The following is a 26,444-nucleotide window of genomic DNA, read 5'->3' on the forward strand; positions in this document are numbered from 1 at the left end:
CGTCTGTTAGGTGTCATACGCTCTGACGGGGGAAACAAAAACGAATATAGGACATTGACTATGATTCACAATCTGCGTGGTGGCAGACACAAACTTCTAATTTTATTTCTCCTCTCATACAGCCGAAAAACTGGTTTAACATACACTGTTTCTTTTTTTTTTTTTTTTTTGAGACGGAGTCTCGCTGTCGCCCAGGCTGGAGTGCAGTGGCGCGATCTCGGCTCACTGCAGGCTCCGCCCCCTGGGGGGTTCACGCCATTCTCCTGCCTCAGCCTCCCGAGTAGCTGGGACTACAGGCGCCCGCCACCTCGCCCGGCTAATTTTACACTGTTTCATTTATGCCCCAAAACAGTCCTGTGAGATCAAAACGTCATTCACTTACGCACGGCGGGTGACCGTTCACAAGGCACAGGACATCCCTCATCTTGATCTCCCAGTACCCGCGCATTTTAGGAAGAAACATGCTCAAAGGGATGAAGGGTCGGCTCTCAAGCATTTTAGCTAGCGAACTTACAGTCACATCCGGCAAACTCGCACACTGCAGAACGACGACTACCGCGCGCGGCCCCGCCCACTTTCCCAGCAGCGGGAAGCTGTCACCCCGACTCAAGAGCTCCTGGGCCCGCGGGCTCCCGGAAGCTGCAGACCACGTGATTCGCTGGCTCAGCTCACGTGACAAAGCTCCCGGAGGTGGGGGCCCTCGGCCAAAATGGCGGCCTACCTGCAGTGGCGGCGCTTCGTTTTCTTCGACAAGGAGCTGGTGAAGGAGCCGCTGGGCAATGATGGGGCGGCTCCCGGGGCCACACCTGCTTCTGGATCCGCTGCTTCCAAGTTCCTTTGCCTCCCTCCTGGCATCACGGTCTGCGACTCAGGCCGAGGGAGCCTGGTCTTTGGAGATATCCTTCGTTTGGAGCTGTCTTTTCCCTCCCGGGATCCCGAAGAGATCGAGTTAGGATGAAATCTGTTTGTCGGAGGGGTCCGTGCCGCGCGCCTCTTTCCTTTAGCTGGTCATCCAGAGTTGTTCTGTGGTCTACGGGAAGAAAGAAGGAAGTGCATTTCCTAACTTGTTATCAACTGAGCAATCCTGGGCAAGTCATTTAACCTCTCTGGGTTTTAATTTCCTTATCTGTAAGAGAAGTGTACATGCCAGTTTGACAAGGTTAATTTGAGATCAATAAGAAAAAGAATGCAAGTTGGCTTTAAAAGATGAATATGTAAAGTGACATGATCTCCCCTGCCCGTTATCGTTGGCGAGGAGGTAAATGAGCCTGGCAGTTTGTTGCTTTCATCGTCATGTTGCTGCTACTAAACTCTGGCCTTTTTCACTTTTTCTTTTTCTTTTTCTTTTTTTTTTTTTTTTTGAGACAGAGTCTTACTCTGTTGCCCAGGCTGGAGTGCAGTGGTGCGATCTGGGTTCACTGTAACCTCCGTCTCCCGAGTTCAAGCAATTCTCCTGCTACAGCCTCCCGAGTAGCTGGGACTACAGGCGCGTGCCACCATACCCGGCTAATTTTTTACATTTTCAGTAGAGACGGGGTTTCACCATATTGGCCAGGCTGGTCTCCAACTCCTGACCTTGTGATCCACCCGCCTCGGCCTCCCAAAGTGCTGGGATTACAGGCGTGAGCCACCGCGCCCGGCCCACTTATTTTTATTTATTTTTTTGAGACGGAGTTTCACTCTTGTCGCACAGGCTGGAGTGCAATGGCGTGATCTGGGCACACTGCAACCTCAGCCTCCCAGGTTCAAGCAATTCTCCTGCCTCAACCTCCTGAGTAGCTGAGATTACAGGCACGCATCATTATGCCTGGCTAATTTCAGTATTTTTAGTAGAGACAGGGTTTTGCCATGTTGGCCAGGCTGGTCTCGAACCCCTGACCTCAGGTGGTCTGCCCTCCTCGGCCTCCTAAAGTGCTGGGATTACAGGCGTGAGTCACTGCGCCTGGCCTCACTCTTTTTAAGATAAGGAGTTCCATGAGATGATATGTGGGAACATCCTTGAAAATTTTAGAGTTATATACACGTAATTGTTATCTGAGTTCTGGTCTGAATATAAGTATCTCTCCTTGGAAAGGAGGCTCCTTGACTACCCTGCACATATGGAAGGCCAGATCTGGTTCTTGCCACGTTCCCTACAGCTTACAGGCTTCCAGGCCTACAAACTACGGGTGACACACCTGTACCAACTGAAGCAGCACAATATTCTGGCATCTGTTGGAGAAGATGAAGAGGGCATCAACCCCTTGGTGAGTCCCAGCAGGGAAATGGGAAAGATCCAGAAGCCTAGGAATGATTTTTTGTTGGAGGATGACTAGCATTTACACTTCTGAGGTCTGTCCACAGGTTAAGATCTGGAACCTGGAGAAGAGAGATGGTGGCAATCCACTCTGCACTCGAATCTTCCCTGCTATTCCAGGAACAGAGCCAACTGTTGTATCTTGTTTGACTGTCCATGAAAATCTCAACTTTATGGCCATTGGTAAACAGAAGGCAAAACTAACACTCCTAGATTTGTTATAGACTTTTTTCAGAGTTGCTTCTGCCTCACATCTTTACTGTTTTCGCAAGACCACTTTGTATTGAACTGAGGCCTTTGAGATATTAAAGTTTGGAATGGGGGCCAGGCACGGTGGCTCATGCTTGTAATCCCAGCACTTTGGGAGGCTGAGGCGGGCGGATCTCCTGAGACCGGGAGTTTGAGACCAGCCTGACCAACATGGAGAAGCCCCATCTCTACTAAAAATACAAGATTAGTTGGGCGTAGTGGCACATGCCTGTAATCCCAGCTACTAGGGAGGCTGAGGCAGGAGAATCACTTGAACCTGGGAGGTGGAGGTTGCAGTGAGCCAAGATCACGCCATTGCACTGTAGCCTGGGGAATAAGAGCGAAACTCTGTCTCAAAATAAATAAATAAATAAATAAATAAATAAATAAAATAAAGTTTGGAATGGGAAGGCATTTAATTTTGTTCTTTGAAAGTGTGTCAGTGAGTACCAATATTCAGGTTAACCATTAGAGAGGTTGGGTATATGGAGAAAGCTTGTCACTTCTGAGTGCCTCAAGTGGTCTTTTTTCCCCTCTCTGCTTCCTGATCTTTTCAGCCTCACTGAAGTAATTTTCTTGTTCTCCTACAGGTTTCACAGATGGCAGTGTTACATTGAACAAAGGAGACATCACCCGGGACCGGCATAGCAAGACCCAGATTTTGCACAAGGGCAACTATCCTGTAACTGGATTGGCCTTTCGCCAAGCAGGAAAGACCACTCACTTGTTTGTTGTGACAACAGAGAATGTCCAGGTATGACCAAGGCCTCCACTCTTAGGAGCAGGCAGGGAGGGCTTCTCCACTGTTCAGGGGGATAGGGTAATGAAGTGACAGGAAAGGTTGGAGTGTTAAAGTTTTAATCATATAATTCAAAACATTTGCCTAGCTTTGTATTTTATTTCTTTGCCTAGGAAGCTGGGAAGAGTTAGACTCTGGGCTTGTAGTAAAAAGATGTGAATTTTCTTTCTTTTTTTTTTGAGACGGAGTCTCACTGTGTTGCTCAAGCTGGAGTGCAGTGGCAACATCTTGACTCACTGTAACCTCTGTCTCCCAGGTTCAAGCAATTCTCCTGCCTCAGCCTCCTGAGTAGCTGCGATTACAAGCACACACCAGCATGTCCAGCTAATTTTTGTATTTTTAGTAGAGACGGGGTTTCCCCATGTTGGCCAGGCTGGTCTCGAACTCCTGACCTCAGGTGATCTACCCAACTTGGCCATCCAAAGTGCTGGGATTACAGGCATGAGCCACCGCACCTGGCCTTGAATTTTATTTCTAACTAGCTTTTTTTTTTTTTCGTTTGAGACAGGATCTTGCTGTGTCGCCCAGGCTGGAGTGCAATGGTGCTGTCTCAGCTCACTGTAACCTCTGCCTCCTGGGCTGAAGCGATCCTCCCACCTCAGCCTCCTGAGTACCTGGGATTACAGGCACGTGTCACCATGCCTGGCTAATTTTTGTATTTTTTCTAGATATGGGGTTTCACCATGTTGCCCAGGCTGGTCTCGAACACCTGGGCCCAAGCAATCCACCTCAGCCTCCGAGTAGCTGGGACTATAGGCACCCGCCACCACGCCCGGCTAATTTTTTTTTTTTTTTTTTGTATTTTTAGTAGAGACGGGGTTTCACCGTGGTCTCGATCTCCTGATCTCGTGATCCACCCGCCTCAGCCTCCCAAAGTGCTAAGATTACAAGCGTTAGCCACTGCGCCCGGTGCACCGGCCTATTTCTAACTAACTTTTTAAATGACATTGGACAAGTATCTTTACCTTTCTTGTTCCTGGTGCCCCAGATTTACAACACTCTACTCTCTCAGGAATACTCTTGATAAAACAGTAGATTATTACATTTCTCTTACTTGTAGAATTTCTGTACTAGATAGTGATAACATATACAGAGAAAGAAATTGTGATTTCTGGTTATATATTTAATAGATGGGTGATGGTTAATGAAGAAGGCCAGCAGCCAAGAGAAAGACTTAGAATGCTAAGAGGGAAAAAAGAGCCAGTATGGAGATGGGAATACCTTTGTGAAGGCTTAGTGTTACCTCCTCAAAGGAGCCTGTTAACCCCTTTGTTACTTCTGGCAGTCCTATATAGTTTCTGGAAAAGACTACCCTCGCGTGGAGTTGGACACCCATGGTTGTGGCCTGCGCTGCTCAGCCCTAAGTGACCCTTCTCAGGACCTGCAGTTCATTGTGGCCGGGGATGAGTGTGTCTACTTGTACCAGCCTGATGAACGTGGGCCCTGCTTCGCCTTTGAGGGCCATAAGCTCATTGCCCACTGGTTTAGAGGCTACCTTATCATTGTCTCCCGTGACCGGAAGGTTTCTCCCAAGTAAGGACTCAATGAGAAGGGACAGGGAGAGGGCTGGACTTGTTCCCCAGAATCCGCCTGATTTTAAAATCCTAATGCCTGGATCCTGCCAATCTCCTACTCCTACTCTGGTGTTATGTAGGTAACATGTCTTTTTTTTTTTTTTTTGAGATGGAGTCTCGTTCTGTCACCCAGGAGTGCAGTGGCGTGATCTCGGCTCACTGCAGCCGCCGCCTCCTGGGTTCCAGTGATTCTCCTGCCTCAGCCTCCTGAGTAGCTGGGATTACAGGCATGTGCCACCATACCCGGCTACTTTTTGTATTTTCAGTAGAGACGGAGTTTCACCATGTTGGCCAGGCTGGTGTCAGACTCCTGACCTCAAGTGATCTGCCCACCTCGGCCTCCCAAAGTGCTGGGATTACAGGCGTGAGCCACGGCACCCGGCTGGTGACACTTATAGCTAGAGTTGGTTATAATGTTTTTTTTTACTGAAAAATGGGTGTTTTTACTGCAGGTGTTTGCTACATAGCCCGAGCATACTAGAATGCTCCAGGGAATTTGGACCTGCTTTTTTTGTTTTGTTTTGTTTTGTTTTGTTTGAGATAGAGTCTCGCTCTATTGCCCAGGCTGGAGTGCAGTGGTGCGATCTCGGCTCACTGCAAGCTCTGCCTCCCGGGTTCACCCCATTGTCCTGCCTCAGCCTCCCAAGCAGCTGGGACTACAGGTGCCCGCCCCCATGCCCGGCTAATTTTTTGTATTTTTAGTAGAGACGGGGTTTCACCGTGTTAGCCAGGATGGTCTCGATCTCCTGACCTCGTGATCCGCCCGCCTCGTCCTCTCAAAGTGCTGGGATTACAGGCGTGAGCCACCGTGCCCGGCCTTGTTTTGTTTTGTTTTGTTTTTTAACTCTTTTGTCAAAATAAGCTGGGCAGAGGAACAAGGGATTCAGCAGTGGAGAAATTAGAAAGTGCTGGGAAATGTAGGATGCAAGTTTTTTGTTTTGTTTTGGTTTTGTTTTTTTAAGGGGTAAGTGGGGTCTTCTGCATGATGAAAGTACTCCCTGTTAGATGCTGGTTTGTTTTGCTTTCATTTAGTTCCAGGCACAATGTTTTACATATACCATGTATTGGATTATTATTTTCTAATGAATGGATATCTGAGTGTACTTAATTTTCTAATCTGTTGCTTGGGTTAATTGTAGGATCCTAAAGGGTAAGATCAGGTTTATGTGTTCTCTTTCTACAACTACCGGCACAGCGCTGCATGTTATGGGATGAGAGGGACCAGAGAGGTGATTTGTGCTGGGTGAAATGTGCACCAAAGCTATCATGGGAAAGGAAATAAAGGGGAGATAAGACAGAGATGTCCAAATATCTGGTGCTTTTTCTTTCTTATGCAGGTCAGAGTTTACCAGCAGGGATTCACAGAGCTCCGACAAGCAGATTCTAAACATCTATGACCTGTGCAACAAGTTCATAGCCTATAGCACCGTCTTTGAGGATGTAGTGGATGTACTTGCTGAGTGGGGCTCCCTGTACGTGCTGACGCGGGATGGGCGGGTCCACGCACTGCAGGAGAAGGACACACAGACCAAACTGGAGGCAAGGCCACCAGGCTCCCAGAGCTGGCCACAGGCACCTAGAAGCAGCTGCAGGAGCAGGTTCCCCAAGTCATATTGGCCAGGGTGTTTCCCTCCTTGTGGGTCACAGCCTTACTCAGCTTCCTTAGGGTAGGATTATAAGGTAAATGGCCCGGGATGGGGCTTTAGAGGGAAGTAGTGGCTGGGAGCCTGAGCCCACTCTAAGGGCTCACTTTGTTTCCAGAGAACCTTATGAAATAAGGTGATACTGATGTTGGGGATATCTGGTAGCTCTTGGTTTGTCTAGGATCTAGGCAGATCAGAAATCCGGGACTTTCTGATTTTGGGAAAGTGTCTTCCCAGGACTGCTTCTACCAATTTTCTAATCTCTCTTCCCTTCTAGATGCTGTTTAAGAAGAACCTATTTGAAATGGCGATTAACCTTGCCAAGAGCCAGCATCTGGACAGTGATGGGCTGGCCCAGATTTTCATGCAGTACGGAGACCATCTCTACAGCAAGGGCAACCATGATGGGGCTGTCCAGCAGTATATCCGGTCAGTCTGGAGGCACTTTGGGATATAGCTGTGAATTCAGGGACAGGCAGCTAGATAGCTAAAGCCCATCCGTGCTCCAGGTAGGGGCTAGAATTCTACCAGGAACTGTTTTTGGTTTTGGTTTTTTTGTTTATTTGTTTTTGCTAGTGTTTTTTTGAGATGGAGTTTCACTCTTGTTGCCCAAGCTGGAGTGCAGTGGCACGATCTCGACTCACTGCAACCTCCCCTCCCGGGTTCACATGATTCTCCTGCCTCAGTCTCCCGAGTAGCTGGGATTACAGGCACGTGCCACCACACCTGGCTAATTTTTTGTATTTTTAGTAGAAACGGGGTTTTACCATGTTAGCCAGGCTGGTCGTGAACTCCTGACCTCAGGTGATCTGCCCGCTTCAGCCTCCCAAAGTGCTGGGATTACAGGCATGAGCCACTGCACCCAGCATTTTGTTTGTTTGTTTGTTTGTTTTTGAGACAGATTCTCGCTCTTTCACCCAGGCTGGAGTGCAATAGTGTGATCTCGGCTCACTGCAACCTCTGTCTCGGGTTCAAGCAATTCTCCTGTCTCAGCTTCCCAAGTAGCTGGGATTACAGGCGCACGCCGCCATGCCTGGCTAATTTTTTGTATTTTTAGTAGAGACAGGGTTTCACCATGTTCTCTAGGTTGGTCTCTAACTCCTGAGCTCAGGCAATCCACCTGCCTCGGCCTCCCAAAGTGTAGGATTACAGGTGTGAGCCACAGTGCCCGGCCTTTTAAATTTTCTTTACAAGAACTATGATGCCTTAAATGAGAGGACAAGATTCCTTGTTGAAAAGGGAATTTTAGGGTCAAATATTATATGACCAGTATGCAGTTGAGCTGATGATTACCTCTCATTTTAACCTTTAGCTTGGCCTTTGTAAATATTCACTTTGACCTGGTTCTTTAAGGGGGAAAAGATATTCATCTCTTGCTTCCATAATTCCTTCCATCAGTACTAATACTTGGAATTTTCTGCCTTGAGAAGGGGTTTTAGAAACCTAAGGTGGCTGGGCGCAGTGGCTCACGCCTGTAATCCCAGCACTTTGAGAGGCTGAGGCGGGTGGATCATGAGGTCAGGAGATCGAGACCATCCTGGCTAACACGGTGAAACCCCGTCTCTACTAAAAAATACAAAAAATTAGCCGGGCTTGGTGGCAGGCGCCTGTAGTCCCAGCTACTTGGGAGACTGAGGCAGGAGAATGGCCTGAACCCCAGAGGCAGAGCTTGCAGTGAGCTGAGATCACACCACTGCACTCCAGCCTGGGTGTCAGAGTGAGACTCTGTCTCAAAAAAAAAAAAAAAAAACCTGTCTAAGGCTGGGGTGCAGTGGCATGTGCCTGTGATCCTATCCCTTTGGGAGACCGAGGTGGGAGGATTGTATGAGCCCAGTCTGAGCAACATAGCAAGACCCCATTTCTAACAATAAATAAATAAATAAAATTTAAAAATAGTGGCTGGGCGCTGTGGCTCATGCCTGTAATCCCAGCACTTTGGGAGGCCAAGGCAGGTGGATCACTTGAGGTTAGGAGTTCGAGACCAGCCTGGCCAACATGGTGAAACCCTGTCTCCACTAAAAAAAAAAAAAAAAAATACAAGGCCAGATGTGGTGGCTCACGCCTGTAATCTCAGCACTTTGGGAGGCTGAGGCAGGTGTATCACCTGAGGTCAAGAGTTCAAGACCAGCCTGGCCAACATGGTAAAACCCCATCTCTACTAAAAATACAAAAATTAGCTGGGCATGGTGGCGGGCACCTGTAATCCCATCTTAAAAAAAAAAAATTAGCTGGGTGTGGTGGCATATACCTGTAATCCCAGCTATTCGCAAAGCTGAGGCAGGAGATTCACTTGAACCTGGGAAGCAGAGGCTATAGTGAGCCAAGATCGTGCCACTGCACTCCAGCCTGGGCAACAGAGCAAGACTTCATCTCAAAAAAGTAATAATAGATAATAATAATAATTAATAAATTGCCAGGTGCAGTGACTCATGCCTGTAATCCAAACACTTTGGGAGGCTAAAGTGGGCAGATCACGAGGTCAAGAGATAGACCATCCTGGCCAACATGGTGAAACCCCGTTTCTACTAAAAATACAAAAATTAGCTGGGCGTGGTGGCATGCACCTGTAGTCCCAGCTACTTGGGAGGCTGAGGCAGGAGAATAGCTTGAACTCAGGAGGCGGAGGTTGCAGTGAGCCAAGATCGTGCCCTGCACTCCAGCCTGGCGAAAGAGCGAGACTTCGTCTCAAAAAAAATAAATAAATAAAAAAAGACTGGGAGTGGTGGCTCACGCCTGTAATCCCAGCACTTTGGGAGGCTGAGGTGAGTGGATCACCTGAGGTCGGGAGTTCGAAACTAGCCTGACCAACATGGAGAAACCCTGCCTCTACTAAAAATACAAAACTAGCTGGGCATGGTGGCACATGCCTGTAATCTCAGCTACTCAGGAGGCTGAGGCAGAAGAATCGCTTGAACCTGGGAGGCGGAGGTTGCGGTGGGCTGAGATCGTGCCACTGCACTCCAGCTTGGGCAACAAGAGCGAACCTCCATCTCAAAAAAAAAAAATTAATTAAATTAAAAAATATTTTTTATGAAAAAGAACAAAAATACAACAATAAAACAACAACAAAATAATAATAATATAAAAAGAAACCTGTTTAGCCTCTTCCCCGTTCTGTTTAGAATTCCTATTTTTAGCCAAATTTAAGAAGCAGTGCTCTGGAGCCTTGTTACCCAGTGTGGTCCACAGTCTAGTAGCACCGATATTACCTGGGACTTTGTTAGAAATGTAGAATCTCAGGCCTCACTCCAGATCCACTGAAATAGAATATGCATTTTGAGAAGATCTGCAAGTGATTCCTGTGTACATGAGCTGGAAAAGTACACTGATTCAGATGCTATCTGGTGCACATGTCTCCCTAGAACCATTGGAAAGTTGGAGCCGTCCTATGTGATCCGCAAGTTTCTGGATGCCCAGCGCATTCACAACCTGACTGCCTACCTGCAGACCCTGCACCGACAATCCCTGGCCAATGCCGACCATACCACCCTGCTCCTCAACTGCTATACCAAGCTCAAGGACAGCTCGAAGCTGGAGGAGTTCATCAAGGTGCAGGATGTTGTTGGTGGGGAAGTCCTGGAGGCCCCCACTGAGCATGAGGTGGCTCCACTGGGACTTGTTCGTTTCAGCAAGACATAGGGAGAGGAAAGGGCTGACCTTATTTAGAAGAGTGGCTGTTCCTGTTAGTTCTGTGCCGTCTCCTCTCTTGTTTTATGATTCTAGAAATTCCCATGGTATCTAAGCCCAGAGTGGTGGCACTGGGGAAGCCCTGTCCCTAGCAGTGTCCCTCTAATGGTAGGGGCAGAGGAAAACTTTAGTCAGAAACTCCCACAGGCTGACTAGCATAATATTTTCAAAGTGTGAACTTTATGATATCACCTTAGGAATCTGTCTGAAAGTCAGAGACCTGTTTCCTCTTCCTTCTCTAGCTACCTCTGTGTAAGTGATTTCATGTCTCCCTGGCAGACAAAGAGTGAGAGTGAAGTCCACTTTGATGTGGAGACAGCCATCAAGGTCCTCCGGCAGGCTGGCTACTACTCCCATGCCCTGTATCTGGCGGAGAACCATGCACATCATGAGTGGTACCTGAAGATCCAGCTAGAAGACATTAAGGTAGGTGAGACTCTGTCTTTTTCCCCCAAGAGACAGGGTCTCGCTATGTTGCCCAGGCTGGACTTGAATTCCTGGGCTCAGGTGATCCTCCCACCCCATCCTCCTGGGTAGAGGTGAGACTCTCAACTTGGGCAGAGCCCTGTTGTTTTTGAAAACATCCCCAGAATGACGAAAGTGCTTCCTGGTGGCTGAGGAAGGAGTATACACTACCCTCCCCTTTACTTTTCCACAGAATTATCAGGAAGCCCTTCGATACATCGGCAAGCTGCCTTTTGAGCAGGCAGAGAGCAACATGAAGCGCTACGGCAAGATCCTCATGCACCACATACCAGAGCAGACAACTCAGTTGCTGAAGGGACTTTGTACTGATTATCGGCCCAGCCTCGAAGGCCGCAGCGATAGGGAGGCCCCAGGCTGCAGGGTGAGGCTGCAGGGAAAAGAGCTTCAGACAGTGGGAATCACCTTAAGGGCTTCCTGTATATCACACCCACTCATTCAGCCTCCTTTTTCCTCCCTTGCCATCCTAGGCTAACTCTGAGGAGTTCATCCCCATCTTTGCCAATAACCCACGAGAGCTGAAAGCCTTCCTAGAGCACATGAGTGAAGTGCAGCCAGACTCGCCCCAGGGCATCTACGACACACTCCTTGAGCTGCGACTGCAGAACTGGGCCCATGAGAAGGATCCACAGGTGAGGCCTGGCCAGGGTTGCAGGAGAAAAGACAGTTCATGCTGTCTCCATTCTTCCATCTTGGTGGCTGCCTTTCACTGCATTCCTTAGACCAGTAATACCTTACCTCGGGGCTCAATGGTCCTCTGTGAAGAGGGAATGGACTGAGGGAAAGAGTTGACTGGCCTTGTCCCAAGAGACCTTGTGATTTTCCCCTTTTGTCCAGCAGCTCTGCCCTCCTTCCTCTCCAGGTCAAAGAGAAGCTTCACGCAGAGGCCATTTCCCTGCTGAAGAGTGGTCGCTTCTGCGACGTCTTTGACAAGGCCCTGGTCCTGTGCCAGATGCATGACTTCCAGGATGGTGTCCTTTACCTTTATGAGCAGGGGAAGCTGTAAGAGTTTGGGGAATTTCAGGGAAAGGGGAAGAATCCAAGTCATTTTCCAGAGACAGCCACTGAGGTGTGCCCTTGCCCCGGCCGCAGGTTCCAGCAGATCATGCACTACCACATGCAGCACGAGCAGTACCGGCAGGTCATCACCGTGTGTGAGCGCCATGGGGAGCAGGACCCCTCCTTGTGGGAGCAGGCCCTCAGCTACTTCGCTCGCAAGGAGGAGGACTGCAAGGAGTACATGGCAGCTGTCCTCAAGCATATCGAGAACAAGAACCTCATGCCACCTCTTCTAGGTACTTGGGAAGACAGATGGGTGGGTGACAAGCTGCTGACAGCTGGGCTCTGTGGCAGGGGCCCTTCAACTCTATCCAGAGAGTGCCACACGTGGTTGATTGTCTTGTTTCCTCTTGGACCCCAATCTCAGTGGTGCAGACCCTGGCCCACAACTCCACAGCCACACTCTCCGTCATCAGGGACTACCTGGTCCAAAAACTACAGAAACAGAGCCAGCAGATTGCACAGGATGAGCTGCGGGTGCGGCGGTACCGAGAGGAGACCACCCGTATCCGCCAGGAGATCCAAGAGCTCAAGGCCAGGTACCCGGGGCATGGATATGTGGAGGAGTCCAGGGGATAACTTGCCCTTCACAGGGTATTTATTACTAAGTACTTTCCGTAGAGGATTCTATGGAGTGCTTTTGAGCATTTTGATTCTTCAAGATGTGTTTTAATTGAGGAATTCCAAAAAATGGTTTATTACATAGATCATTATTTATTGGGCTTTGGATGATATTATTTTGTAGCCGGTACTTTTTGTTCTTTATATGCCTGTATTCTACCTTTTCTAAACACATCCATATTGTGGTTGGAAGCCGTTCTGGTGTTTTTCTTTTTTGAGACAGGATCTTGTCACTGAGGCTGGAGTGCAGGAGCGTGATCACGGCTTACTGCAGCCTTGACCTCCTGGGCTCAAGTGATCCTCCCACCTCAGCCTCCCGAGTAGCTGGGATTACAGGCGTCTGCCACCAAGCCCAGCTAAGTTTTGGATTTTTGGTAGAGATGGGGTTCATAATGTTGGCCAGGCTGGTCTCGAACTCCTGGCCTCAAGTGATCCTCCCGCCTTGACCTCCCAAAGTGCTGGGATGAGCCACGGTGCCCGGCCATAATCCCAACTCTGAAATCTTACGTGCCCTTAACATTCTGTAAAATATTTATTAGAGAACAACAGTTTCTTCATTCTACAAATACTGAGCCTCTGTGATGTCCCAGACACTACTCTGAACAGCACAGACGAAAAGCCTTGCCTTCATGGAGCTTTATGTTTTAGAAGAGACAGGCAGCAAACATGTTAAATAGGCAAACTTTTTTTTTTTTCTTTTGAGATAGAGTCTCACTCTGTCACCCAGGCTAGAGTGCAATAGCGCAATCTCAGCTCACAGCAACCTCTACCTCCTGGGTTCAAGCAATTCTCCTGCCTCAGCCTCCTGAGTAGATGGGATTACAGGCGCCTGCCACCATGCCTGGCTAATTTTTGTATTTTTGTAGAGACAGGGTTTCACTATGTTGGCCAGGCTGGTCTTGAACTCCTGACTTCAGGGGATCTGCCTGCCTTGGCCTCCCAAAGTGCTGGGATTACATGCGTGAGCCACCGCACCTGGCCAAATAGGCAATTTTTTTTTTTCTTTTTTTTTTCTGTTTTGAGACGAAGTCTAGCTCTTGTCCCCCAGGCTGGAGTGTGATGGCGCGATCTCGGCTCACTGCAACCTCTGCCTCCTGGGTTCAAGCGATTCTCCTGCCTCAGCCCCCCGAGTACCTGGGATTACAGGTGCCTGCCACCATGCCTGGCTAATCTTTGTATTTTTAGTAGAGACCGGGTTTCACCATATTGGCCAGGCTGGTCTAGAACTCCTGATGTCAGGTGATCCACCTGCCTCGGCCTCCCAAAGTGCTGGGATTACAGGTGTGAGCCACTGTGCCCAGCCAAATAGACAAACGTTTGTAGTATGTTAGGTGGTGATAAGTTCTGAGTGGCAAATGAATTGAGCAAGGGGAGTGGGAGAAGTGTGTTAACAAGTTTCGAGAAGATGGCCAGGAAAGGCCTCACTGAAAGGGTCACATCTGAGTACAGACCTGAAGGTTAATTTAGTGGCAGTTGTGAAAATGGAGCCAGAGGAAACAATCCCCAGGCTGAGGTGGCCTTGTTGGGAGCATGCTGAGACTCACTGCAGGTCCAGGGCTGTTGTAATCACTTGACTCCCTTAAGGCAATAAGAAGAGCAGGGCAGGGCCTTCAGGGGCCTTACCAGGGACCTTGCCCTGTGCACTTCAGCTGCCTTCTTTCTCATCCTTGACTCCTGGCCTTGCCCTCACTTTTGCCACTCACTTCTGGTCTTTCTTCCCTGTAGTCCTAAGATTTTCCAAAAGACCAAGTGCAGCATCTGTAACAGTGCCTTGGAGTTGCCCTCAGTCCACTTCCTGTGTGGCCACTCCTTCCACCAACACTGCTTCGAGAGTTACTCGGAAAGTGATGCTGACTGCCCCACCTGCCTCCCTGAAAACCGGAAGGTCATGGATATGATCCGGGCCCAGGAACAGAAACGAGATCTCCATGATCAATTCCAGCATCAGGTGGGGATGAGTGGGCTAGATGGGCCAGGGCATTCCCACTAGTGTCACAGAGTCACTGGAGGGCTTGTTTCCTTATCTCCTCCTCATTTAAGAAACAAGTACTTTGATTCTGATTCGTACTCCTTCCCTCCTCTTCTCCTGCAGCTCAAGTGCTCCAATGACAGCTTTTCTGTGATTGCTGACTACTTTGGCAGAGGTGTTTTCAACAAATTGACTCTGCTGACCGACCCTCCCACAGCCAGACTGACCTCCAGCCTGGAGGCTGGGCTGCAACGCGACCTGCTCATGCACTCCAGGAGGGGCACTTAAGCAGCCTGGAGGAAGATGTGGGCAACAGTGGAGGACCGAGAGAACAGACACAATGGGACCTGGGCGGGCGTTACACAGAAGGCTGGCTGACATGCCCAGGGCTCCACTCTCATCTAATGTCACAGCCCTCAGAACTAAAGCGGACTTTCTTTCCCTGCCTTCTTATTTAGCCAGCCTGCCATCCCTCCTCTTCACTAGCAGTGTAGATCATTCCAGATCAGTGGGGGAGGGCACCTCAGCAACCTCTGAGTGTGGACAATAGCTGCTTTCTTCTCTATCCAAGAGCACCAGGCTGTGCTTGGGTCCTTGCTCTCAGAGTCTATAAATAAAAGAATATAATGATTTGGGAGCTTAAGGATTTTTTTCTGGGGACTTCCTGGTGATTCTTAACTGCATGATGGACTTCCTTCCCTCTGCTCTCCTGGCGTTCCACTTCCCTCCTACGGTTTTCTTGGAGACCATGTTGACTCAGTCTCGTTCTGGTAATGGGTGGGGCCTGTGGCATCGCATACAGTTCAATTTACTGAAGAACCTCTGCAGAAGACCTAATGACTGAGCTCCAGGAGCAGCTCCAGGAAACAGCTCTTGCTCTTTCCTCTTCCTGGTCTCTATGGCTGTAGTTTGGGCAAAATATTCAAGCAGGAGGCAGATTCTGGTAGGGAGCTTTGGGCTTAACCTACCTTAAATAATGGGTAGGTTGGTGTCTTGCTATACTTAATACCAGATGATAAACAGGATAAAAGGTCCTTTCTGGAAACACCTTTCCCTCTCTGAAATGGTCAGCTAAAGTTTATGTTGCTAGGTGTCCCTGTGTAATTTGGGTGGTGCTGCCTGTCTGAAAATTGCTTGTATGTTGTTTTCCCCACAGCCTCACCTAATTTCATCTTCTATGTTGTTTAATTGGAGGAAGTAAGTTTGACATTGTGGTTTAGGTAGTATTTAGGATTGCCATGGGCTGGGCGCAGTGGTTCATGCCTGTAATCCCAACACTTTGCAGGGCTGAGGGTCAGAGGATCGCTTGAGTCCAGGAGTTCAAGACCAGCCACCCAGGCAACATAGTGAGACCCCATCTGTGCAAGAAATAAAAATAAACTAGCCCAGCCTGGTGGCGCTTACCTGTGGTCCCAGCTACTCAGGAGGCTGAGGTGGGAGGATTGCTTGAGCCCAGGAAGTTGAGGCTGCAGTGAGCCTTGATCACACCACTGCACTCCAGGCTGGGTGACGGACACCCTGTCTCAAAAAGTAAAAAAGAAAAAAACAGTGGCAGTATTGTAGCTGCTATGCTATGAGTAGACTTTGCATCCACTAAGCTGGGTTTGAATCCTAGTTGTGCTGTTTGACTTAAGGCACATCTTACCTTCTCAACCTGTTTTTTTTTTTTTTTTGAAATGTATTTTTTTTCAGTGGGTTTTTGGGGAACAGTTGGTATTTGGTTATGTGAATAAGTTATTTAGTAGTGATTTCTGAGATTTGGTGCCCATCACCCAAGCAGGTGTGTGCCGCCACACCTGGCTATTTTTGTATTTTTTGTAGAGATGAGGTTTTCACCATGTTGCCCAGGGTGGTCTCAAACTCCTGGGCTCCAGCAATCCTCCTGCCTTGGCTTCCTAAAGTGCTGGGAATATAGGTGTGAGCCACTGCACCCAGCTGGGTGATTATTAATAATCATGATTGTTAATTATGTTCATGGGAGCCAGGCGTGGTGGCTCACGCCTGTAATCCCAGCACTTTGGGAGGCCGAGGTGGGCGAATCACCTGAGGTCAGGAGTTCAAGACCTGCCTAACATGGAGAAACCTCATCTCTACTAAAAATCCAAAATTAGTCGGGTGTGGTGGTGCGTGCCTGTAATCCCAACTACTTGGGCTGAGGCAGGAGAATCACTTGAACCCGGGAAGCGGAGGTTGCAGTGAGCCGAGATCGTGCCATTGCACTCCAGCCTGGGCAACAAGAGCGAAACAACGTCTCAAAAAAAAAAAAAAAAAATTATGTTCATGGGAAAGCACTTTTCCTAATAAGAAGCCCTTTTCTCACTACAAGTATGTAGCGTTTGTGCTCCCACTTCAGTGACTTGTCTTTAGGCATGACCTTTAATCTCTCTGAACCAGTTTCCTCATTTTAAGAATTGAAATGCTGGCTGGGCCAGTGGCTCACGCCTGTAATCCCAGCACTTTGGGAGGCCAAGGCGAGATGACTGCTTGAGTCCAGGAGTTCGAGACCAGCCTGGGCAACATAGTGAGACCACCTCCCCGCTGTCTCTACAAAAAGTCTAGAAATTAGTCAGTCCCACGTGGTGATGTGCGCCTGTAGTCCCAGCTGCTTGGGAGGCTGAGGTGGGGGGATCGCTGGAGCCAGGAGGTCAAGGCTGCAGTGACCCGTGGTCATGCCGCTGCACTCTGGTCTGGGGACACAGTGAGACCCCGTATCAAAAAGAAAAATGCCTACTTCAAGGTTGTAGCAAAGTTCAGTTTGAACAGAGCAAAGGAAGCGCCATACAAGCCGCACTACTTGCTCATGTCACAGCTGGGGAATGGAGAGGTCGAATGGGGAGGTCCACTCTGTCGCAATGTTCCAATTCCCGCCCAGAGGAAGGGACCTCCCCTTCGAGGGAGGGCGCCGGAAGTGACGCGAGGCCCTGCGGAGACCAGGAGTCAGACTGTAGGACGATCTCGGGCCCCACGTGTCCCCGGTACTAGCCGGCCGGAGCCCCCGGCTTCCCGGGGCCGGGGGACCTTAGCGGCACCCACACACAGCCTACTTTCCAAGCGGAGCCATGTCTGGTAACGGCAATGCGGCTGCAACGGCGGTGAGTGCTGAGCCGGTGACCAGCACACTTTGGGCTTCTGGACGAGCCGTGCAGCGATTGGCCCCAGGTTGCCATTCTCAGTCGTCTATTGGTCAGAACGGCTATCTATTTTTTTTTTTTTTTTTGGTCCGAGTAGCTTTTAAAGGGCCAGTAGCTCGGTTGCCCTCCGGAAGGAATGGGGAAATCAGAGCAGTGATGCTGGGTTAAGAGTGGAAGGATTGTCTGGAACGGAACTCCGGTTCCTGCGGGCATCTGGGTGGGATTCCCATCAGGTCTGGGATGCCAGGCTCTAGATTTAGTGACCCAGACCAAGAACGTTCGTCTACACAGACGGGGTCCTTTCATTCGAGGCTGGGCCGAGGCGGATGCAGATACGGCCCCTTTGGGAAGACACGTTCCACTTTTGATTCATAGGAAGAGCATAAGCCAAGCCTCCGAACTGCACACAAACGTCTTAGAAGTGCGTCTTCTTTTTGTGTTACAGTGGTCTCCCAGCCACAGCCAACGCTCCAAGTCCCCAGCTGAGACACACCTACTGAATTACTACCGTGGGTGGGAGGCCTCCGTGGGCCCTTACATTACGAGCCTGCTTGCGGAGTCCTGGGCTTGTGCACAAACTGCAGAGCTGGTGGAGGCCACTGCCAGGCTGAGATAAGAAAGAGATGGGACGCTGCTAATCTCCCCCTGTCCAGCCAGTTGGTGAGGGCTGGGATCTTTGCTCTTGCAGTCATTCCAGAGCACTGGACTACGAGTAGGAAGATCTGAATTGTAGCCCCAACTCTCTCTCGGTTATTAGCTCTGTGACCCTAGGCAAGTCACCTCATCCCTTGGTGCCACCCGTTGCTTCTGTAACATGGTCCCAAAGATGCCTGTCTTGTCTACCTGATAGGATTTTTGAGAGGACAACAATATGCAAAAGCAATAGCTTCAACATAGAAGTGCTCAGTGTTTTATTTTTTAATGAAACAGTTTGACTTGAATATGCTGTGCACATTCAATGAACTTAAGGAATTGTTTGAACCTAGTAGTTCTGGGACCTTAGAGTCCTTTCTGTGGGCTCCCTGTGGCCCAGAATTTTGGTGGCCACGTTTAATTTCAAGCCTAGCCTAAGTTGCAAAGGGTCTCCCAGGGTTAATTTATTGGAGTGATCACATGGAGTAGACCACAGTCTGAGGGCAGCAAGCTGTCACCTGCTCCGGCAATAGAGGCCCCAGATGTCTGGGTGCAAAAGAACTCCATAGCACCCCGGCCAACATGGTGAAACCCCGTCGCTACTAAAAATATAAAAATTAGGCCGGGCACAGTGGCTCATGCCTGTAATCCTAGCACTTTGGGAGGCCGAGGCAGGTGGATTGCCTGAGCTCAGGAGTTCGAGACCAGCCTAGGGAACACGGTGAAACCCCGTTTCTACTAAAAATACAAAAAACTAGCCGAGGTGGTGGCGTGTGCCTGTAGTCCCAGCTACTTGGGAGGCTGAGACGGGAATCGCTTGAACCCAGGAGGTGGAGGTTGCAGTGAGCTGAGACCGCACCATTGCACTCCAGCCTGGGCGACAGAGCGAGGCTCCACCTCAAAAAAAAAAAAAAGAAAAAAAAAATATATATATATATATAAAAATATAAATTAGCTGGGCATGGTGGTGTGCATCTGTAGTAGTCCCAGCTACTTGGGAGGCTGAGTCAGGAGAATCGCTTGAACCTGGAAGGCAGTGGTTGTAGTTAGCTGAGAACATGCCACTGCACTCCAGCCTGGGCAACAGAGGGAGACTCTGTCGCAAAAAAAAAAAAAAAAAGAACTCCATAGGATGAACATTCCAGATCAGGGAATGTTGACTGTCGACAGTATCAGTATCTACAGTGGCTACTGTCTGATGTAGAAAGAAATGGGATCAGGCTAGGTGTGGTAGCTCACGCCTGTAATCCCAGCACTTTGGGAGGCTGGGGCAGGAGGATCACGAGTTCGAGACCAGCCTGGCCAACACAGTGAAACCCTGTCTCTACTAAAAATGTGAAAATTAGCTGGTCATGGTGGCACATGCCTGTAGGTCCAGCTTGAACCCAGGGGTGGAGGTTGCAGTGAGCCTAGATCACACCACTGCACTCCAGCCTGAGCAACACAGTGAGACTCTGTCTCAAAAAAAAAAAAAAAAAAAAAAAAAAGAGAGAGAGAGAAATGGGACCTCCGTCTTAGACTGAAGAATTCAGTTCTACCTGCTTAGCAGTGAATACTTTTGTCCAAGGTACTCTGGCAGGAGGAAGAGGCGTGTCCTCTTGAGTTCTTGACTTGGGCTCTGGCCTGTCAATATTTCCATGTTGGTGAGACCAGAGGCAGCACTCTAGGTGAACAAACTTTAGGCAGCGCAGCCTCCTAGTCTTATGGAACATCTGAGGCAGAAGAAACCTGAGTCCAACCTCTTCATTTTATAGATGAACAAACAGATCCTGATGGGACAGTGTACCCAAGGTCACCCAGCCAAGAGGCTGAGCAGGACTGTACATCAGATCTGTTTACCTCAGTCCTTAATGCATGCAGTCCAGCCAGATTAAGGGACCCTTAATACTGTCAGCTTTCCCCACTGTGGGATCTTCATCCTCTTGAGTTCTTTTGTAGCCAGACATCTGGGCCTCTTGCTGGAGAAGGTGGCAGCTTGCTGCTCTTAGACTCTAGTCTACTCCATGTGGCATCTGGATGGCACTGAAATTTCCTCAAGTGCCTCGTCTGTTGTAGATAATGAATCTTATCCTCCAGTGACTCAGCACAGGTTCTCCAGTGTGGTCCTGGCTGCCCTGCCCCTGCCAGCTGCAGGCCCCACCCTTCCTGTGGCCAGGCTGATGGGCCTTATCTCTTTACCCGCCTGGCTGTGCACAGCACTCCCACTGACAACTGCCTTGGCCAAGGTGGGCTTCAGGGCTCAGTGTCCTGGTTACTGCAGCGGCAGCAACAGCAGGTCCTACTATCGCCTCCCTCTGGTCTCTGCTTCTCTGGATCCCTGAGGAGGGCAGAAGGTACTGAGGAAGGTTAAAGGGACCAGCCTTGGAGTATTTCCCTGCTGTGAGACTCAGCTGGCCACAGGCCAGGTTCTGAAGTTCCTTTCTTCCAAGCCAGTGATTCTGGTTCTTGGACAAGGTGTTGAGGAACACTAGGAACAGAGGGGACTGTGACCTGGGGACTTTTTCTGCAGGAAGAAAACAGCCCAAAGATGAGAGTGATTCGCGTGGGTACGCGCAAGAGCCAGGTGGGTGCAGGAGCCCGGGTGGAGGAGGTTTGTCAGAACAGTTATGATGCTCACAGCATCACAAATTGGGGGACTCGGAGGGTTAGTTCCTAGTATGAAGGAGATGGGGTGGCTGGGCGTTAAGTTCCCTGGGGAATGGCAGATTACATTCTATGGCAAGATCGTCCCTAGGCTGGGAAAATTGTTGGAGTGCAGAGGGCTCCCAGGCCCCTTCTTATTCTCAGATGGAAATTCCAGTCCCTCAGGATCTGCCTAACCTATGAGAGTCTGAAGAGTCTGAGCAGTGGCTGGGAAGGGCAGGACTAATCCAAATCTCTACCCGCAGCTTGCTCGCATACAGACGGACAGTGTGGTGGCAACATTGAAAGCCTTGTATCCTGGCCTGCAGTTTGAAATCAGTGAGTTTTCTGGAAAGGAGTGGAAGCTAATGGGAAGCCTAGTACCCCGAGAGGGGAGAACACAACATTTCTGGCTTTGCCTATAGCTAAAGCCCGTCCCGCTGCCCCGAGATTCCCTCTGGGCTGCTCCCAGTTCCAAAGGTGCTTTCCTCTGAATATCTCCAGCTCTGACTACCTGGGTTAGCCTGGCATTTAACATCTTGAGCTTTGGGTCTTTTTATGAGTGTTTCTGGTCTTCCTGCTCGATTGTATATACTCAGAGGGCAGGAACCAGGGATTATGTGCCTCTGTCCCCATCATGAATGATAGCACAGTGCTAGGCTCAGTAAATGCTGATCAATAATGAGCACCTGATTGATTGACTCTCTCCTCAGTTGCTATGTCCACCACAGGGGACAAGATTCTTGATACTGCACTCTCTAAGGTAAGAACATCTTCCTCCCCAGTTCTTGTCCCCACTCTTCTTTCCTTCCCTGAAGGGATTCACGCAGGCTCTTTCTGCCCAGCAGATTGGAGAGAAGAGCCTGTTTACCAAGGAGCTTGAACATGCCCTGGAGAAGAATGAGTAAGTAAAGATAGGAGAGTGTGGTGCCCTCCCAGTCTCTTGCTGGGACCCTAGAACGCTAGGTCTCTTGCTGGGACCCCGGGTGTCAGATAGGCTGCTGGGCTTAAATCCTCAGAGAGGCTGAAGGTGGCTCATAGGTGGGTTTTTTCAGGCTTCAGAAAAAGAGAGTGTCTGGTTCTCAGCCATCTGGCTGCCTGGACTGCAAGAATGGCCAGGGAGGGAGGGCAGGAGGCAGAGTGAGAGGACAGCAGGTTTCATACTTCTGAGATCTTGGGAAGGCGTGCTTCCTGAACTGCCCTAGGCTCCACCACTGAAGTACAGGCAGGTGGGTGGAGAAGGGGTGAAGGCTGGCTGCTCATACTCTTTCTCTTTGCCCCCCTTTTCCATCTCTGTAGAGTGGACCTGGTTGTTCACTCCTTGAAGGACCTGCCCACTGTGCTTCCTCCTGGCTTCACCATCGGAGCCATCTGCAAGTAAGAGTCTTGCAAATAAGGGGCTTGGGCAGGGGTAGGCATCATGTGAAACTTTGCCTTTCCCTTTGGGACCTGACCCTCTGCTTCAGGGTTATCTCCTCTGCCCTGAGGAGTGTTGACTGGTGGCAGAAAACTCAGGAAATACCAGTGAGTTGGCAATCGAGAGAGAATAGAGGTGATCTGAACTTAAATGTCTTCCCTCATTCTATGCCCTTCCCTCATTCTATGCCCTTCCCTCCTCCCCCAGGCGGGAAAACCCTCATGATGCTGTTGTCTTTCACCCCAAATTTGTTGGGAAGACCTTAGAAACCTTGCCAGAGAAGAGGTAAGTGGGCCCTGGATAGGCAGCTTGGTGGGATGTGCCCAGAAGATGCATGGATGGGAGGAAGAGGAAAGGAACAGTGACCGCCTAGTGTTAAAATCTCATTGTAACCTCTCTCTGGGCAGTGTGGTGGGAACCAGCTCCCTGCGGAGAGCAGCCCAGCTGCAGAGAAAGTTCCGGCATCTGGAGTTCAGGAGTATTGTATCCTTCTAGAAGAGTGATGGATCCTTTTAGAAGAGTGACGGGGGCAGCAGCCAAGGAAAAAGACAAGGTCTAGAGGGCTCTGGGAGTCCGGAGAGTGGAAGGGGCTTCCAGCAAGCAGCCCGTGGGGTCAGTGGCCTGTCTGTCTTTCCATGCACTCATCCGTCCACTCATTTATAGTCTAATGTTTGGAGTGCAAGGCATTGGGGATAATGGTGAGCAAGATAAACATTCCCCTGCATATGTAGAGTTTACTTCTTACTTACGGATAATGCAGTTATACTGAACTGAACAGTGACTACTTCTGGAGGGATAGGGAGTACTTTTTTTTTTTTTTTTTTTCCTGAGACGGAGTTTCGCTCTGTTGCCCAGGTTGGAGTGCAGTGGCGCAATCTAGGCTCATTGCAACCTCTGCCTCCTGAGTTCAAGCAATCTTCCTGCCTCAGCCTCCCAAGTAGTTGGGATTACAGGTGCCACCACACCTGGCTAATTTTTGTATTTTTAGTAGAGACCGGGTTTCACCATGTTGGTCAGGCTGGTCTCAAACTCCTGACCTCAGGTGATCCACCAGCCTCGGTCTCCCAAAGGGCTGGGATTACAGGCTTGAGCCCCGCACCCGGCCAGTACTTCCATTTTTATATGCTACTATATTGTTTTGACTTTTACAATGAATATGTAGTACATTTCATAAAACTATATTTAAAAATAGTATGTGCTAAGTGCTCCAATAAGTGAAGTTGGGAATTTTCTGGAAACTTCTAGTTGGAACATCTAAACACAGAAGTCTGGGGGGTCAGGGAAGGTTTCTCAGTGGTCTTGTAACCTTGGCAAGTTATTTAGCCTCCCTATGTCATTTTCCTTATCTGTAAAGTGGGGATAATAATACTACCTTCCTCACAAGGTTGTTGTGAAGATGAAATGAGCTGACATATGGAAAGTACTTTTAAAGCAGTGTCTGGCATGTAGTAAGTATGATGTAACTGTTAGCTGTTACCATTAAGCTGAGAGCTGGAAGATGACTGAAAGTCAGCCAGCTAGAGAGGGAAAGACAGACTCAGGCAGAGGGAACCACATGAGGCCCCAGATTGCCCGACACTGTGGTCCTTAGCAACTCTCCACAGCGCGGAAACCTCAACACCCGGCTTCGGAAGCTGGACGAGCAGCAGGAGTTCAGTGCCATCATCCTGGCAACAGCTGGCCTGCAGCGCATGGGCTGGCACAACCGGGTGGGGCAGGTAGGGCCTGCCCCTATCCTCTCCCCAGCTCATCTGCATCTCCTTTCTGCCTTACAGTTATCCCCAATTTAGGATTTTTAGACTTTATGATTGTGTGAAAGTGATATACGTTCAGTAGAAACTGTACTTAGTACCAGGCCGGGCGCGGTGGCTCACGCTTGTAATCCCAGCACTTTGGGAGGCCGAGGCAGGCGGATCACGAGGTCAGGAGATCGAGACCACGGTGAAACCCCGTCTCTACTAAAAATACAAAAAATTAGCCGGGCGTGGTGGCGGGCGCCTGTAGTCCCAGCTACTCAGAGAGGCTGAGGCAGGAGAATGGCGTGAACCCGGGAGGCGGAGCTTGCAGTGAGCCGAGATCGCGCCACTGCACTCCAGCCTGGGTGAAAGAGTGAGACTCCGTCTCAAAAAAAAAAAAAAAAAAAAAAAAAAAAAAAAAAAAAAAAAAAAAAAAGAAACTGTACTTAGTACCCATACAGCCATTCTGTTTTTTACTTTCAGTACAGTATTCATTACATGAGATATTCAACACTTTATTGTAAAATAGGCTTGGTGTTAGATGATTTTTTCCAACTATAATAGGCTAATCTTAAGTGTTCTGAGCACATGTAAGGTAGGCTAGGTGTATTAAATGCATTTTCAGCTTATGTTTTCAATTTAACAATGGGTTTATCAGGATGTAACCCCATTGTAAGTCAAGCACCATCTGTCTTCAGTTCTTGACCACCCCACCTCTGACACCATAGGCTGGGAAGATTGTGAATCAGAGGCCAGACTCTAGGCTTTCATGGAGAAAATTTACAAAAAAAAAAAAAAAAAAAAAAAAAAAGAGGCCAGACTCACACTTATGCCTACCCAGGCTTTCTAGATGATAGGGAACCCCCATCTCACTGCCAGGTGTTTTTAGACATCCCCATATCCACCCTTTTGACTACCTGTTCCGCCTCCACAGATCCTGCACCCTGAGGAATGCATGTATGCTGTGGGCCAGGTATACTTGACCAGGGAAGCCACATGGTGACATATCCCTTCCCTTTGTTCTCAACCAAGAAGCTAGTCTCACAACCTTCTGCATCTGCTTCCCCAGAATAGCATTCTCAGGGAGGGGCAGGCCTTGGGATGCTACCGGTCCAAAAGGCCCTGGGGAGCAAGTAGATAGAGGTGGTCCCATGCTTTGCACCATTGGCTGGGGAAAGATCAGGCCTGATGTCCTAGGCTGTTTTTCCATCAGGGGGCCTTGGGCGTGGAAGTCCGAGCCAAGGACCAGGACATCTTGGATCTGGTGGGTGTGCTGCACGATCCCGAGACTCTGCTTCGCTGCATCGCTGAAAGGGCCTTCCTGAGGCACCTGGTAGGGCCTGTGCTCCACCTGTGGAGGGCTGGGGACTTGGAGAGCTGGGAAAGGTGGTAGGGAAGATTTCTCACATGAATGCTCTGTATATAGTGCTAACTCATTCTTGTTGAATGTTGTGTATGGAGAGGACCAGGTCTGGGCCCACAGTTGCCTTTTCAGTGATGTCCTCAGGTCTGTGGTCACAGGGTGGTGTTAAGAGCCCTTGCAGCTCACAAGAACTTCTCGTTACAGGAAGGAGGCTGCAGTGTGCCAGTAGCCGTGCATACAGCTATGAAGGATGGGCAAGTAAGTGGGGGGAAATGAGTGGGAAGCCAGGGAGGGAGGACTGTGACATTTCTTCCTGTGCATCCCAGGTTTCTAAGTAGTCCCCTCTCAGACTGTGCTGAGGCAACTGTTTTCTTCCCCAGCTGTATCTGACTGGAGGAGTCTGGAGTCTAGACGGCTCAGATAGCATACAAGAGACCATGCAGGCTACCATCCATGTCCCCGCCCAGGTACCAAAGCTGGAAGGCGAGGGAGTAATAAACAAGAGTGCATATCATCTCTTTTGTTCTCACCAAATCCCACCTCCTTCCCTCATACAGCATGAAGATGGCCCTGAGGATGACCCACAGTTGGTAGGCATCACTGCTCGTAACATTCCACGAGGGCCCCAGTTGGCTGCCCAGAACTTGGGCATCAGCCTGGCCAACTTGTTGCTGAGCAAAGGAGCCAAAAACATCCTGGATGTTGCACGGCAGCTTAACGATGCCCATTAACTGGTCTGTGGGGCACAGATGCCTGGGTTGCTGCTGTCCAGTGCCTACATCCCGGGCCTCAGTGCCCCTGCTACCTGGGGAGTGATTACCCCAGGAGACTGAACTGCAGGGTTCAAGTCTTCCAGGGATTGCCTCACCTTGGGGCCTTGATTAATGCCTCGCCTCCTCAGTATGTGGGGGCTTCATCTCTTTAGAGAAGTCCAAGCAACAGCCTTTGAATGTAACCAACTCTACTAATAAACCAGTTCTGAAGGTGTTTTGTGTGTGTGTGGTTGGCGGGAAGATATGAACAAACACAAAGCCCTTTCATCCTTACCTCAGAGGCTGGGACTTTTGCCCAAAGTTCTCCTGGTACATCCTTTCTGCTTCTGCCTCAATAGTTTTCATTTCACACAGAATAAATTGTCTCCCAGGAACACCAAGAAACACAG

General features: G+C 49.4%; 2 protein-coding genes across 8 annotated transcripts; both read left to right on the forward strand.

The window, feature by feature from the left end:
* The first annotated feature begins 698 nt into the window (after nt 1–698).
* On the forward strand, nt 699–15,012 carry VPS11 (VPS11 core subunit of CORVET and HOPS complexes). Of its 2 annotated transcripts, none has more exons than XM_058446891.1 (16): nt 699–905; nt 2,107–2,246; nt 2,344–2,479; nt 3,136–3,299; nt 4,630–4,877; nt 6,256–6,457; nt 6,839–6,990; nt 9,924–10,110; nt 10,528–10,674; nt 10,907–11,095; nt 11,202–11,363; nt 11,594–11,733; nt 11,824–12,026; nt 12,158–12,329; nt 14,137–14,359; nt 14,504–15,012. In XM_058446891.1, exons 1-16 carry the CDS (start codon nt 710–712, stop codon nt 14,666–14,668), a joined length of 2,826 nt encoding a protein of 941 aa, XP_058302874.1. In that variant the 5' UTR covers nt 699–709; the 3' UTR covers nt 14,669–15,012. The 2 variants fall into 2 exon arrangements, with proteins under 2 accessions (XP_058302874.1, XP_032023554.1); XM_032167663.2 differs by lacking the exon at nt 699–905 and adding an exon at nt 940–1,088 and having other exon boundaries at nt 2,075–2,246.
* A 2,274-nt stretch (nt 15,013–17,286) lies between these two features.
* On the forward strand, nt 17,287–26,270 carry HMBS (hydroxymethylbilane synthase). Of its 6 annotated transcripts, none has more exons than XM_032167667.2 (15): nt 17,301–17,472; nt 17,957–18,171; nt 20,654–20,707; nt 21,033–21,105; nt 21,480–21,529; nt 21,615–21,670; nt 22,066–22,143; nt 22,391–22,468; nt 22,591–22,666; nt 23,788–23,901; nt 24,854–24,892; nt 25,133–25,252; nt 25,487–25,540; nt 25,663–25,749; nt 25,840–26,262. In XM_032167667.2, the coding sequence occupies exons 3-15, from the start codon at nt 20,672–20,674 to the stop codon at nt 26,011–26,013; spliced, it is 1,035 nt and encodes a 344-aa protein (XP_032023558.1). In that variant the 5' UTR covers nt 17,301–17,472; nt 17,957–18,171; nt 20,654–20,671; the 3' UTR covers nt 26,014–26,262. The 6 variants fall into 6 exon arrangements, with proteins under 6 accessions (XP_032023555.1, XP_032023558.1, XP_032023560.1 ...); XM_032167666.2 differs by having other exon boundaries at nt 17,417–17,539; XM_032167664.2 differs by lacking the exon at nt 17,957–18,171 and having other exon boundaries at nt 17,287–17,472; nt 25,840–26,270.
* Nucleotides 26,271–26,444: the final 174 nt, after the last annotated feature.

The sequence above is a fragment of the Hylobates moloch genome, unplaced genomic scaffold (assembly GCF_009828535.3).
Source record: "Hylobates moloch isolate HMO894 unplaced genomic scaffold, HMol_V3 SCAFFOLD_11, whole genome shotgun sequence".
NCBI classification, from domain to species: Eukaryota; Metazoa; Chordata; class Mammalia; order Primates; family Hylobatidae; genus Hylobates; species Hylobates moloch.

Bases quoted from the DNA above. Each gene is read 5' to 3' on its own strand.
- VPS11 (XM_058446891.1), top strand. From the start codon at position 710: ATGGCGGCCTACCTGCAGTGGCGGCGCTTCGTTTTCTTCGACAAGGAG. The intron at 3,300-4,629 runs GTATGACCAAGG...TACTTCTGGCAG, and splicing joins TGACAACAGAGAATGTCCAG to TCCTATATAGTTTCTGGAAA. The intron at 11,364-11,593 runs GTGAGGCCTGGC...CTTCCTCTCCAG, and splicing joins CCCATGAGAAGGATCCACAG to GTCAAAGAGAAGCTTCACGC.
- HMBS (XM_032167664.2), top strand. From the start codon at position 17,440: ATGTCTGGTAACGGCAATGCGGCTGCAACGGCG. The intron at 21,530-21,614 runs GTAAGAACATCT...TCTGCCCAGCAG, and splicing joins TTGATACTGCACTCTCTAAG to ATTGGAGAGAAGAGCCTGTT. The intron at 25,541-25,662 runs GTAAGTGGGGGG...TTTCTTCCCCAG, and splicing joins CAGCTATGAAGGATGGGCAA to CTGTATCTGACTGGAGGAGT.